Source organism: Telopea speciosissima, chromosome 4 (genome assembly GCF_018873765.1).
Source record: "Telopea speciosissima isolate NSW1024214 ecotype Mountain lineage chromosome 4, Tspe_v1, whole genome shotgun sequence".
Classification (NCBI taxonomy): domain Eukaryota; kingdom Viridiplantae; phylum Streptophyta; class Magnoliopsida; order Proteales; family Proteaceae; genus Telopea; species Telopea speciosissima.
Genome location: NC_057919.1, coordinates 67,951,897 through 67,967,405, shown reverse-complemented (window position 1 = coordinate 67,967,405; position 15,509 = coordinate 67,951,897). Strand labels below are relative to the sequence as shown.

Sequence of the window (15,509 nt, the reverse complement as noted above, 5' to 3'; positions counted from 1 at the left end):
ATAACATTAATGATTATAAAAAGCTTCTCCTTTTAAAATTATTCAAAACTTAATCTGCTAGCTTACATGGTAGGGTGATGCACATAGGAAGGCTTCCCCACCCCCCCACCCCTCCGCGGCGCTTGTGGGAGGGACATTAGGATCATTTTGCCTTTATAAAATCCTTCACTTCAATGTAGTCACAGAATAGGAACCTTTGTTGGGTCATTGCCTCGGTAAAAAAATGCATGAATATAAATAAATAATCTTTAGCTCAAATTATAGTAGATTTACATTATACAAATTAATTTTATTTATTTTTATTTCTTAAATCACCATTTGATGTGAAATGTCATTGGTACAAAAATAAATACTAAAATCGATAAAACTAATGATGTCAACGGATATTCAAAAATCCGCATTTGATCCACGCATGTATCCATTTAGAAGAATTTGAATCCATCCGAAAATTAATCAGATACGAATATGATAATCCCCCTATCCAACCATTATTATTCGATTCGTTTAACAATTCGAAGGTAATAAAATATCTGAAATATATCTTTGTGTCCGTCTATCAAATCAAATTTTTTTATTTTTATAATTTTTTAAGTTTTTTTTTATTTTTTTATTTTTACAAGGGGTATAATATGGACACATTGGGCAACAGGACGGCCACCACGCCTATTGTCGCACTAAACCTCAGTCACAACTGCTAATTAGCTTGAGACTGAGTGATGGCTGCCCCAAGGAGGAGAGGGCAATGGGATTCGAACTTAGGACACCCAAGTTTGTGGCTCGCTCCAACTTGCCAATACGTCAACACCCTTTGGGTTAATTTTATAAGTTAAGATGATGTGATTCTTTTTCTTTGTAATACATAGAATCACATATTTATTAAACTAAATACAAGATAAAATCAAAAGTAGATAATATAAGAAAATCAATGACTAAGAAGAGTTGAACTCTCAAATCTCAACCCTAACCCTCATCAATAAAACATTAAAGATGTCAACAGATAGGATATTATCCACATCCGTCCAAAAAATCGGGTACAAATACAATAATGCCATTATCCGACCGAATGCAATCTATTTACATCCTTAGATAAAATTATTTAATTAAAACCATTTATAAAAATCAGTTGACCAAGACCATTTATTACTAGATTTCAAATTGGGATATTGTAACTATTTAATAACAAGTTTGGTTATGGTTTCCACCTTTCATATCTTGAATCGACTCAAAATTGAACCCATTAACTAAAATCAAACCAATTAAAACCCTTAGTGTGCCAATACTTTATTCATTAATGGGCACTTTTACAGTTATTAGCAAGAACACAAACCATGAAAATAAATAGCTCAGATTTATTTGGACTTCTAGAGATATTACAAACACTTATGACACCAATAACTACCCTAATTTTTTCTTGCAAGCCAATAAAATTACCCAAACCTTTTTGCAGAACTTTTTTTTTTTTTTTTAACTTTTTGCAGACCAATTAGCTGCTACAGAAAGTATATCATACATGGAACAATATTATAGAAATCAATCCCAGTGTACGCTTTAAAATTAAACGATTTAATTAATCAGATCTCATGTTTACAAGAGATTCCAAATGTCTCATGATATTAAAATTTTAAGGGTAAATTATACATCACCCCCTCGTTTTCAAACAAACTCATATTACCTCTAGTTTTTGAAAAAACTCAAATCATCCCCTAATTTAGACCTCAATATGACAAATTAATTCCTAAAATTAGTTCTATACCATTAAATGATGATGTCACTTTAATACATAAATTGAAATCCCTAAACTCCTTAAGCAATGTACTATAAATTTATTTCTATATGTTTTAGTACAAGGGTAAAATAATCCTATCCCACCAATAACTAACAGCAAACTAATACCATTACTATAGAAAAGATGATTTGAATTTTTTAAAAAACCAAGGGGTGACCCAAGTATCGTTTGAAAACCTAGGGATGACGGGTAATTTACATAAATTTTCAATAGGTTCCAATTTATAGAACCCACTAGGCTTTTGAAATTCGAAACAATTTATCCACAAACCAAACGGGAAAATAACTATAACATTTCAAAAACTCGGATGGGCAAGAGTCTCTGCAATTCACACATAGAGAAGCCAAACGAGAGAAACCCATGTAATATTTCCCCCCAAACAAGAGAATTTACACCAATCCAGCGGCCATTATAGCAGAAAAATACATGGCCAACTACACATACGAATCGTAATAACAATAATTTGCAAATCTAAAGAAACCATTTACAGGAAGAAACGACTAATTTCAAATTTGATAGAGTAAGACACAGACAAAACCAGTTTTTTATTAAGCTTTCTTCGGCACAGCCTTCGAACCTTTGCTGGACTTTGGTGCTTCCCATGGGGTTGGAGCTCTCTTCCTTTTCATTCCTTCGGGAGTTTTAACCTGGCTCAACCGCTTCACTTTCCCCACCTTTTTGATAGAAGACTTTGGTTTCAGTGTCTTCACCGGCTTCTTCTTGTTGTTCTTTGGTGTAGAGACCATCCCTGTTTCTTTGGTCTTCTGTATCTTCACCTTTCCAATTTCCTTCTTCTTCTCCATCTTTACGGTGATTGTATCCCCGGCTGCCTTGTCCTTCCTCTGTCGCTTCACTTGAACTCCGAGACTAACCGGTTTGAGCTTCTCGGTGACAGAGATTTTGTAAGAGTTTTTGACCTTCACCAATCTCTCCGATTGAGCGAATTTCTTCAATTGGACAGACAATACCTTCTTGAAATTTTGGGGAAGACCCGTTCCATACTTTTCATCCATGAATTTGGCAATTGCAGGTTGGCTTGAACCGGTCCGATCTTTGAGCGAAGATATTGCTTCAGTTATCATCTAATAAGACATTCAAAGACACATTAAACGATCTGTACATAAGCAAAGAAGACGAAGATGAGAGAAAGAGATGCGAAAGAAACCTGAAAGTATGGAGGATGGAGGAGGGTGGATTTCTTGATCTCGGAATTGGGTTTCGAAATCGCTCCCGTACTAGTCGATGCCTTCACCATTGTTTCCTTCCCTTCAGATCTTAGGATTCGCTCTTTCAAATTTCAAATGTAAAGAAAACACAGCAAAGAGGGAAAGCGGGAACGTAAAACTTATAAAAATGGCCCACGTCGGCCGAGTTTTATAGGGAGGGGGTAACGCTATTTACGTGGAGGATACTTATTGGACATTTAGACGAGAAACAGATCGATTAAAATGGTTTATATCTGACCCTCCGTTACGTCTTTGATCACACGGTTCAAGTTTCAGCTCCGAAATCTACTACGAACCATTCTGTTTTCTGGTTTTTTTTCTAAAACCGCCTCCACGGCTCCATGATTGACTCTGATTCGATTGGCCGGGTTGATCTTGCTTGACCGTGATAGTCGTTATTTTTTCCTTTATTTTTTTGCACTTAATCCTAGTTTGTTAACAGTGTTAGTAACAAATCTACTATGACCAAAATACCCTTATTTATATGACCAAAACTTGGTTTTTCTTTCATTATCCACACCATTTCAAACGAGGAGAGGAAAGGGGAGAAACTTATCACCAAAGTTAATTCCAAACTTCAACATTGGAAGTCCCAGGTCCTTAGTCCTGTAGGTAAAACCGTTCTTGTGCAATCTACTTTATCTGCAATGTCTCTCTATTCTATGTCCGGGCTTCAAGCTTCCAGTTTCAAATCACAAAATCATTGACTCCACTTGTAGAAAGTTTTTCTGGTCAAGTGGTAACAACTCTGTAGTGCCCACAATTTCTTGGAACATCATTTGTCTTCCCAAAAGAAACGGGAATTTAAATGTCAAACTCTCTACTCTAATGAACCAAGCAATTCTTGCTAAAAAAGGATGGGAAATACTCCAACCCCCTCATTCTCTCTCTGGGCCAATATCATGAAAGCCAAATACTTTCCTTCTTTCTCTTTCTTACAGGCCAACTGTTCTCAAGCTTCTTCATGGGGTTGGAAATCTATTTGCTCCACTAAAGACCTTCGCAAGGGCCTTTTCTTTCAAGTAGGCAATGGCAGAACTATTAATCCTTGGTTGGATTTCTAGATTCCAAATCATCCCCCATCAACTGGCCCCTTTCCCCTGCTAGTCAATGCTCCTACATCTGTAGACTTTTTCATAAATCCTGTTTCCACATCCTGGAAAAGAGATCTAATCTTCCATTGGTGGCCACCGGATGTGGCCTTTTCTATCTTTTCCATCCCTTTACCCATCTTTCCAACTGAGGATAAATCCGTCTGGGCTGTCACAGCTTCAAGCATATTCACTGCTACTTTGGCTTATTTGTTAGCTATCAATGGCCTTTCCTTCCAATCCAACCCTAACTGACTCAAAATTTGGCCCCTCCCTACAGCACAGAAAATTCAACATCTAATTTGGAAACTGTTGCACCAAAAGCTTCCTTTACCAGATGTCCTTATTCCTAGAGGCTTTAATCACAATCCCCTGTGCTTCATCTGTCACAATAACCTTCAATCTGCCAATCACTTGTTCCTCGAATGCCCAACTATTCAGCTTATCTGGAATCGGGTGGGTTTGTTCGACATTCTTCACGGCAGAACTATTTCAGAGGGAGTCATCAACATCATGGGATCGGGATGTGTGGATAATAGGGACCACAAGTTTAAGATTTTCCTATTTTGTAATATTCTCTGGCATATTTGGAATAGTTACTAAGATCTCATCTTCAGGAATTCCTCTTTCAACATCAACAATATTATTCTAAGAGCCACAGCCAGTGTCAAGGATTTCTTAAATGTAGGGCAACATCCTGCAAATACCAGACCTCGGCTTGTTAAATGGATCCCTCCCTTAGACCCTTTTGCAAAATTCAATGTGGACGACGCAAGCAATCCGGGGAAGGCTGGCATTGGTGGGGTTTGCAGGACTTCCAATTTCTTCATTTGCTGCTTCTCTGTTGGTATCGGCTGGAATCATGCATTAGTGGCATGCTCTATTAATTGCTTCAAGGTTGGGAATATCATATATCTGATTATCAAAAGTGACAATCTTTTAGTGATTGATAGCCTCTTCCGCAAGCCAACTTCAATTCCTTGGAGAATCACCAACATCGTTAATGACTGCTGGAATCTTCTTCACTTGTTTGGAGCCATTGTTTTCAAGCACACTTTGAGGGAAGGGAATGATGTTGCCGACCTTCTTGCTGGCTATGGAGCATCATCCCAAGTTTCTAATTTCTGGAATGAGCAGCCCCCTCTTGTATTTCCATTCCTCTCTTTGTAGACTCCTTTGGAACTTTGTTCCTCCGTTAATAAAATGTTCTTATCAAAACAAGAAAAAGAAAGGGGAGAAAGGTTGAAGAAGAAAATGCACTAAAACTTGTAGTAAGATAAAAGCTTCTGTCAAAAGATCCCACAAATAAGCATTAATTAATGGGCTGATGTTCTCTATGTTGCAGCGCAGTCTGCACCTAGACACATGGGCCTATCATTCAAGGGGGCATGGTGGTCATTTTTCCCACCCCCATGTGTCTAGGCACAGCCTGCACCCCGGCACAAAAAACATTTGGCCATATTTTTCAGTTGCCTCAGAAAGGTTTTAGAAAATTCTGTCAAGCAGTGGAGCTACTTCAACCTTAATTTAACTTTAAGGGGTGCTATTCTCTGTGCCGCAGCGCAGCTTGTGCCCAGGCACGGGTGTAGGCGCAATGACCACCCTGCCTCATGCACAGGCTGCCCGTGTGCCTGGACACGGGCTGCGCTGCGGTACTGAGAACATTCTCCCTTTTTTGCTGTTGTATTCTCGTCTTAGTGGAGGAGAAGGTCGTCTTCCTTAGAGGCTTTCTTGGCGCTGGTACATCTAATCAACGTCGCGCTTGTTCAGACACTCGTTTCCAGCGCAGGAATTCCCACTCTTGATTCGAAAGATACATAATTTCGTCGTCCTCTTTGAGTTTCACAGGGACTCTGAGTCTAAACTCCCTTCCACTGCCGTTCTTTGCTTGAAAAGCGGTAGGGTGGTCGGAACGCCAATCAATTTGAGAGGTGATGGAGAGAGCCAGGTAAAGAAGATGAAGATCCCAAGAAGGAAAAAGTCTCTCTTGAAGGCGGGAAAAATCTCTGTTTTGATTTTGATAAATCAATTTGTTTGTCATGTTTTTGACTTTTGTAAAGATTGGATTTTTGAGGAATCTGATGCTTGTCTGGGAACTTGTTAATAATGAAAGTTTGAAAACCCTCCGGTTATCGAGATGAAAGATTTCGAAATTTAACTATTAAAATCGTTTTTCAAAATTTAGTTTCCTAGGGCCAGTAAAAAATCGTTTTCCAAAATTTAGCTATTAATTAACCTTAAAATACTAACGGGGTTAAATGTAAAATTGTTTGAAAAGTAAGGAAGGTTTGAGTAATTGTCAAAAAACGTATAGTAAGGTCGAAGGTTAGGGGAAGTTTGAGTAATTTACTCTTATTTTTGTCATTTCAAAGCTAGGCAAGGTCAGGCTAATCTCCTGTTTTTTCTGTACAATTACATATGAAATTATTATTTAAAACTATATATTATAAATATAAAGGGCCAAGTCGAGCCAAGCTCAGCCCGACTCTACCTCAGGCCTAAAAATTTCAACCCTAGCCCAACCTAGGCCCCCAGTCGAGTTTAGGGCGGGCTCGGACTCATCGGTCAAACTTACACCGTAAATGAGACAATGACACAAAACATAAAGGGAATAGGGATGTAAACGGATCGGATTTGGCTCAGATAGTGTTATATTTGCATCTGTATCCAATTAACTTTCGGACCGATTCGGATTGAATATTTTATCCATTTACATGTAAATATAGTTTTGCGGATAACTATAGCCTATCTGTATCTGCACCCGTTTAGCTTTCGAACGGATTCGGATAGTACTAAACAGATAGAAACACGGATCCAAAAATGGATTTCGGGTATTCATTTACACCCCTAAAAGGGAATGCTGTCGAAAGGGATGAGACGAGGTAGAGGTGCAAGTCAAGCCAAACACAGGTCCGAGTGTCCGACCCATTTCCACCCTGAGGGGACAGTGTACATGTGCCGCAACATTTATTTATTGGATCTTGGGTTATTTGGTTGGAGAGTTGAGTATGTTTGTTTCGCAAGAAATTGATAGAAATGAAATTAAATTGAATAGAGTAAGAAACAAAAAGGCAGAAGCTTTCCTCCACTCCACTCATGGAAGGTTTACCCACCCATCCATGGTTATTATTATTCCCTTTACTAGTCAAATTCGGAAAGATCCCATCTCACTATTCCTGATACTTATCATCGGATGAAATTTTGCTGCTACACTCATCATCATCATGCAAATATCCATGTGAATGGAAACTTAGTAAAAAAAAAAAAAAAAAAAACTAATTAAACAAACAAACAAAGATTCAGTCGGAAGTTGTATTTGAAAAGTCATTAAATAAATAATGGAGAGGGGTTTTATGAGCAAATAGTATAGAGGAGCACATCAATGATGTGTGATAATATCTTAAAAAAAAAATGATGTGTGATAAAACGGTTTCGTACATTAAATGACAGAAATTTTATGTGAGAAGAAGTGAGAGTATTAGCGTACACTCCAGTAGTGGCTCAGAGAGCTTTTCCCAAAAATTAAAGAAAGAACAGAGTTTTCCTTACTTTGCGGGTAGTATGCATTCTTGGGATTTATTCTGAGATGATAGTAACAGTGAAAATTATTGATTAATGTAAATTCATCTCAAAATGTATTATTGTCTATAATATATTCTGAGAAATTATCATCTCAGAATGTAAATTCATCATCCAACGCTTACCAAACGAAGCCCTAATGTCCACGATCAGTCATGCAATGTTGGAGAGTCATTTTACATTTTGAGTGATAAGCTTTGACTACGGTAGATTTGAACATGTTTTGTAGGAGTGGAATCAGCTTATGAATTGCATTGTTTTTTTTCCATACAGAGATGAGGAACTTCTTATCATACCATCCGATATATGTCTAATGTCTAACTTGTCATATCTTCAAAAAAAAAAAAGATGCCTAGATCTTGTAAAAACGAGGCAAACAACGTGGAATTGAAATTTTATGGATATGTAGATACCAAGTCCCCTATTTACATGTCAAGTGTCAACTTTAATTGAAATTAACCATATATAGTAAAACAATATATGGAAAAATTTTTTTTTTTTTTGGGGGGGGGGGGGGGGGATTAGGCTTAAAAGGATACGTGCAATACATGATAACTGACTGGAGGGTAAATGATGATTTTACAGCTAAAATTTGATGCAAGGCCTATTTAGACTTTAGAGATGTTCATAGATATCTATGAGTTTGAATTACCATATCACTCTTTCACAAGACAGAACAACTACACCCATTCAGCTAAAGATTTATATTCAGCCTCAGTGGAAGACTTGGCAATAGTTTTCTACTAACGGGAGTTTCGAGAAATCAGATTTGGACACACAAAAATTACATAACTACCAATGAATTTACGATCATCAGAACTACCTGCTCAATCATAAAAAGCGTGAAGTGTGGCAGTAGAGAATCGATCAATAAGAAGACCATGAGACTAACCTACGTGCTCAAGATTTGTGCATCCCTTCCACTGATGCTAAAACTTTCCAATTTGAGAGTCACAAGACTAAAAGATCCAATATAATTAACATCAATCTAAGTACTAATCGGTCGTTTCCGGTGTAGGGATCTAGACTTGTACAAGCCCAATTCATCCCGACCCTTTAACAACTATATGTTGATATATATATATATATATTTTTCAGTTATTGAATGTACCTAAGAGTAGATTCTTTCTTGAATTATAATTGATTTAATATGTATATTAAGCTTACTGAAGTCCAAGACAGATTTCGAGTAAAAAGTAAGGATCAAAATAAAAAGTAAAAGATAAAGGGTTCAATAGCCTGTTTAAAGCCCGTTTAGGCCGATTATTGGAAGCTGAAAAATTGATTGATCGTTTATAAACTGTACCATGCCTTCCATATGCAAGCTCGATTACATATTCAAATGATTTTGATGCAAGGCAAAATTTTGGTGAGGCCCGACTAGGCCTTACCTAGCCCGACCGATTGACACTCCTACAATTACTAGTAGTATCAAACATAACTTACCTTCTTCGCTCCTTAAACACCTTTCTTCTGTTTCACATTACGAAACTTATATAGTTGTTGGAGACCAAGGTCAACTGCTGGGAAAGCAAATGATGAAGAAAAGTGTCACTTTCCTTGCAAAGCAGAATCAACTTTGGGAAAATGATTAATGGATTAATATCTGGTGAGCCGTGTGCCTAACGTCTCACCTTGTGTAAATCTCAATAATTTTTGAAAGGGGTTGCCCGCGAATTGGAGATGATAATTATTCACTCGGATACATGGAGTAGGGCCTAAGAAATCTCGTCTCCACTGATTATTCGTAGCACCGAAGATGATCTTAGGTTGTGTTTAATATATATTATGAAAATAGATTTTGGGCCTAAAATGTATTATAGAGCAAGAATTGGAGAAGAATTGAATTTTAAAATGTGTTTTAGACATATAATTTATTCTGAGATTGCATATCAAACAGAACCTTAAATTGAATTTTAGAGTTAGGGCCTAAGGGCGGGGGAGGGGAGCCAGCTGTAAATAATGGTGGGGGTGGAGTCACATGATCATATCCAATATATGGGCTTTAAAAGTCTTTTGCTTTAAGAATATCTTCAGTTGAGGGCCCAAGAAATGGGAAAATATCCTCGTGATGTTATAGTTGGGATTTTTTCTAAGACCGTTATCTTTTTAGGTTCTCTGTCCAGTACAGTTGTCCGATTCCTCTCGTAGGGGGCGAAAATGATGACCCGGACAACCTGACGGGACAGGGACCTTGATAGGAAAAAAATTCTTCTTTCCATGCCTACTAACATAATGAGTCATGAGTTTTACACTAACACTCTGTCTCCTTCCAGACAAATGTAGATCCCCTCGTGAACAAAATCATCTCCTATTCTCTCAAGTCTCAATGGTGCAGTTTCTTGCTCTGATATCATAGGAAACTTCTGCCCGAATAATTTTTTTCTTCTTTTTTGTCAACCTCTCGTCCTCGTCTTCCAAACAGAGAATGGATCATTTTTTTTTTGGGAGTTGGGAGCTTTTATATATTTCTTTTTTTTTTGGGGGGGGGGGGGGTGGATAGGGAGGGGGGAAGGTACCCGCTAGGAAACTCGAACTCGAAACCTTTTGGTGACATGGGCATGAAGCGCATGACAGCTCACCAACTGCACTAGGCAGTTAATGGTAAAATGGATCATTTGCACATACGTGCAAGTGAACCCGCATATGAGAAATAACCACTTTTTTTTTTTGTTTCCATTAAAACTCCTCTTCCCATTGTATGAAACTGGCTTTTTATCCTCTCAAATGCGAAATCCAACCATCCACCCAACACTTGAGAAGATAAAAAGACTGTCACTACCCATAAATCTAAGGTTGGACTCTCAAGTGTGATGCCCTGGACAATGGATAAAAATCCTACGAAACTACCTGTAGTTGTCTAATCTGTCCGTTCCCTTTTTAGCCATGGGGCTCACCTATTGGATTATTGGATGGACCAAGTCACGGTGACTGTTGGACAAAACTTAGGGCATCATTGCATGTGATGGGATGGACCCTGTTGGTTTTGTTTTCTCCTCTCTCTCTCTCTCTTGGGGAGAGAGGGACTTGCGGGTGGAGCCGTGAAGAGGTGGGGGATTTTTGTTTAGCTAATTGAATGGATGTTTCGCAAACTGATGAAGTATAATCGTATTAGTTGATTCTAATCGATATTAATCATGATTTATATTGATACCTAATTGATATGAATCGGTCAATATGGTACAGAACTATAGATAGTATATTTGTGCTGAAAAAAAATATAGAGTTCTGATATTATATTGGATCAATACGATTGTTACAATACAATACAATTGATATGTATATCTATGTCTGATACAGGCGATACATATATAGGTATTAATATTTCCAGTGATCAATACCGTAAACTAAATCTTTGGAGGAAATATAGTTTCTACACGAAGGTCGTGCTTGGTGCGTTGGTCAAGTGCTCAATTGCTAAACGTTTGGTCAAGGGTTCAAGTCCTGAAAACAGCCTCTTAAAACAGGGGTAAGACTACGTACATTTGACCTTCCCCAAAGCCTATGCACTGGGTACGGCCTTATAATTTCCACACCCGATTCCTATCACGTAGCATGCCTAGTGAAATATCCAAATTTTTAGAATGTTTAGAATGTGAAGGTGGACACTAGTCCAATCATATGGCCCATCTTGAAGTGCATATTTTTGTTGCATATTCAATGATTAATAATTATTCCAAGAAATTTTATTTTTGATTTTATGGAATGGTAGATTCAAAGGGTATTTTTAGATTGAAAAAACAATTGTACTGTGACAAGTTATATGTGGTTGAAATTTTATGAACAAATAGATCCCGAACACTTTTACTCGCATGTAAAATTTTAGAAGTAACCAAGTTATCCAATTGGCAGAAAAAAAGCTTGAAAATCCAACGATAAACTAAAACTTAGAAGAATTTCATTAAAAAAAAAACTTGGATTTAAAAGAAAATACTATATATCCATATAGTTGAAATTGCTTAATCACCCTTCCATGTGGCAAAACTTTCAGTGAAATTCAAATATCCCCTACATATCTACCAATCTAGGAAACGACAAATCTGTGATCCATCTCTTTTAATTAAATTTTCTTTGTCTTATTATGAATTGGGCAAGTCATATTAGAGCCAAACTTACTATATAAGGAGGGCAAGGTGTGGCACCAAAACTTAGGCATTATCTTACAAATTATATGTAAAATATGGCTGTTGAGCTATAATTATAGTTTCATTGAGAAAAAGAATTTTGTCCGGGAGTGTGATCTACGCCAGCACACTTATGAGTCTATCTCTCTCCTCTCTATATGAAAAGACACCTCTACCCCCTTGTTTTGAATAGAAGAGAGATAGACAGATGAGAGTGTATATACATGGGAACTAGTTTTCTGTACTTGTACGAGAACCTGAATCATTCTCAAGAATGTGTTAGTATATTTTGTAGGGGATAGTTTTCACACACTTGGCATGTAGCTTGCACTAGCACCCCAACCAACGGGACAGCACACGAGGGCATCCAAAGGGAGGTTGTTTGGTCATTTCACAGCCACTTGTGAGGGGTGAAGGCGGATGTTGTTGGGCATGGAGTTTTTCCCCGAGAACATATTACCTATGGGTGCAAGTTTGGCCCTGTCGGCCCAAACCTGCCCTGAGCTCGAACAGGGCATGGGCTGAGATACCTGGCCCTGGGAGCAAATCAAGACTGAAAATTTTTGGTGTTGAGTCAGGGTTGGGCGGGCCAAGATTGAGGCCTTGGGCTGAGCCTGGCCCGACCCAACACTACCCTATTTTATTATAAATTTAAATGTCACACATATTTTGGTATATACTATATTATATATGAAGATAATAAATGAAAATATATTTTATTATAATGTTATTTTATGTAAAATTGATAATTTTCTCTCCGACCCAACCCAACTTAGTCCAGTCCATGCATCTCTCCCTTTTCCCACTCCATGATCAGGACCAATTAGGGTCAGCTTAGCCCGACCCTGAGGGTGGGTCAGAATTGGATTTTCATGTTTGAAGTTAGGATCGGGTCATGCTTGGGTCCAGCTAAGGTGACTCAGGGTTGCACTAGAGTTTTAAAGCACATCCTGACCCTCTTGCAGCCCTAATTTATTTCCCACGGGTTTGTATCTTCTATTTTTGTATGAATTAAAAAATCCTAAAAGTACAAATTGTGAACTTAATAGCACTTTTCCCGAAAATAAAACATGAACCTCTTTTTCGGGGGTATCAAAACATGAACCTACTCCTTCCTTTAAGCATGGCTCCAATTATTTATGGGTGTGTATGCTACTTTGCTTAAGAGGTTTGAACTTCGTATTATCATTAATCAAGACTTGGAGGGTGGGGGTTAGAGGGGATCTTTCCGTGACAAAGAAGAAATAGGAAAAGGAAAACAGTGGAAAAGTAAACTTTCCCCATTAGCAACTACAAGAAAGGAAACAACAAAAAGAGAGTAAAGCGGAAGATTCCTACACTTCTTCATTATTGTCCTTATTATTACCGATGGATTGAGGTGGAGGGTGGAGGGTGGAGGGTGGAGGGTGGGGGCTTGGAGTCTCCTAAAATGAAATCTTTGGCCCGTGTGATTGCTTAATCATCTAATCCCAATTTCTCACATGTAACCCCAACACCTATGTCTATTGGGCTCATGGTTTTAGTGTACGGTATCGGTCAACCCAAAACCAATATGCCATCGGATTGGTACCAGCATAGATCGATGGATCAGATAAATTTGCCCCTAATTTTATTTTAAAATGAGGTTTATTTTAAAAAAAAAAGTCATTTTACCTTTTGTCCGTACCATGTCACCAGTATAGTATCAACATGGTATTGGGATTGATCACTTATAAAATCGATATGTATTGCCCGACTCCCACTATGGGTGATATGATACCGATACCTCAAACCATGATTGGGCAGAGCTGGGCTGAGACGGGCTGGCCTGAGCGTCAGTTCTCTAATGACTCACTGAGAGACTATGTTAAGACATACGTATTGCCCGACTCCCACTTTGGGCCTGGATGATAACATTTCTGTTTTTGGGCCATGTTTCTATTCTAGAAATGACTTTTTGTATTTCTATTACTTGGGCAAATTTTTGGGCAAAAAAAAATGTTTGATAACACATTAATTTCTACTTTTGGATTGGAAAAGAATCAAAAACGTGTTTTTTATGCACAATCATTTCTATTTCTAGAACCTCTACCAAATTTCAAACATGCCATTAAATGACCAAAATTTTGGTGGTGGTGGTGGCGGTGGCAGAAGTGGAGGTGTTGGCGGTGGAGGTGGAGGTGGAGGTTCTGATGGTGGTGGTGGTGGTGGTGGTAGTGGTGAAGGTGTTGGTAGTAGTAGCAGTGGTGGAGGTGGTGGTGATGGTAGTGGTGGAGGTGGCAGTGGTGGTGGTGGTGGCGATGGAGGTGGTAGTAGTGGTTGAGGAGGTGGTGCCGGTGGAGGTGGAGGTGGAGGTGGAGGTGGAGGTAGAGGTGGTGGTGGAAGAATTGGCGGCGGTGGTGGTGATGGTGTTAGTGACGGTGGCGATGGCAGTGGTGGTGGTGGTGGTGGTGACAACGGTGGTGAAGGTGGTAAGGCTAGTTGGTGGTGGCGATGGTGGTGGTTGAAGTTGAACATGAAATTATTGTTGTCCCCATTAAATTAATTATGTGCTCATTAAAAAGCAACTCCCCCTTTATTTCTTCCTTTTATTTTTTGAACAAAGAAACTTAAAATTGGAGTTTCTTTTTTTTTATTTCTTAGCAATTTTTTTGTTCCGGTTCATTTTCAAGAACAAAAAAATGAACTGATGTTAACAAACGAATTTCTCTTATTTTTTTGTTCTCAGGAACCCAAAAAACAGAAAAATAGAGAAACAGAAGTGTTTTCATGCTAACCCAAATTGATCAATAGTAGAGAGAGAAAGCAAGCTTAAGGTGTGTTTGGTTGTGCCTTCCAAAACCAAACAGTGAAACAGTGGATAATTGAATTCGTCCAGTGTAGAAAGCGGTGAGACTTCATTCGCTGCCACCCTGTATCGTAGACAAATCGCCGACTCATTCAACTTTTTTGACTCCATGGAAAAGGAAAGCGCCGATCTTGACCTTTGGATCATAATAAGTGAGAACTGTAATATGACGAACATCCTCTGATCCTTAAGATGAAAAATATATAACTCTCTCTCTCTACAAAGTCAAAAGTTCAAACTTCTGACAGGTTAAAGCCCCAACAGTAAAGAACGGCACTATTGACCAATGTGATTCTATTCTTACGCATGTGGATTTCCCCAATTTTAATACTTCACCTCCACCACCACAGCCAACCACACGTGCGGTCTGTGGCTCCCCAACGATGACCGACGCTCATCTAGTATATCCACCGAAAGAAACACTTATTCAACACGTATCCTTTATCCATTGGTTAATATGGATCCTAGAACCCTCTTTAAAAATAATATAGTTTGTGCCAATGTGCGGAAACCATTGGAATGGTATCAATCGAAGAGCCTAGGTTTACCTTATCAGTCACCCGCGCCGGATATTCCAGGTTCCAATCCAACGGTCTCGTACTCAGGTAGGAGCGTAGGACCTATGTGCCCCTAAGGTGGTATCCAGCCCAAAAGCCAAAAGGGGCATACGTGTAGTCGTAACGATAAAACCTACAGTTTTAGGCCCATTAGTGGAGTGGAACACCATCATCATCATCATCGTCATTTACACCTTAACGCTCCTCTCCTTGCCTTTTTCCACTCCTTTCCTCCTCCTCCTCCTCTTCTCTTCTCTCTCTTTCTCTGTTGTGTCAGTCTTCTCTACTGAGTCATATGCTGTTACTCTAATTCTCCAAA

The 15,509-nt window shown here is 38.6% G+C and overlaps 1 protein-coding gene across 1 annotated transcript; it reads right to left on the bottom strand.

Moving 5' to 3' along the window:
* Positions 1-2,239: 2,239 nt before the first annotated feature.
* LOC122659679 (histone H1-like) lies at positions 2,240-3,110 on the bottom strand. The gene is made up of 2 exons (XM_043854780.1): positions 2,952-3,110; positions 2,240-2,868 (listed from the first exon to the last, which is right to left on the bottom strand). The coding sequence occupies exons 1-2, from the start codon at positions 3,039-3,041 to the stop codon at positions 2,335-2,337; spliced, it is 624 nt and encodes a 207-aa protein (XP_043710715.1). The 5' UTR covers positions 3,042-3,110; the 3' UTR covers positions 2,240-2,334.
* Positions 3,111-15,509: the final 12,399 nt, after the last annotated feature.

Excerpts from the sequence above, each read along its gene's own strand:
- LOC122659679 (XM_043854780.1), bottom strand. The coding sequence starts at position 3,041 with ATGGTGAAGGCATCGACTAGTACGGGAGCGATTTCGAAACCCAATTCC. Across the intron at positions 2,869-2,951 it reads TCCATCCTCCATACTTTCAG|ATGATAACTGAAGCAATATC; the intron begins GTTTCTTTCGCA and ends ATGTCTTATTAG.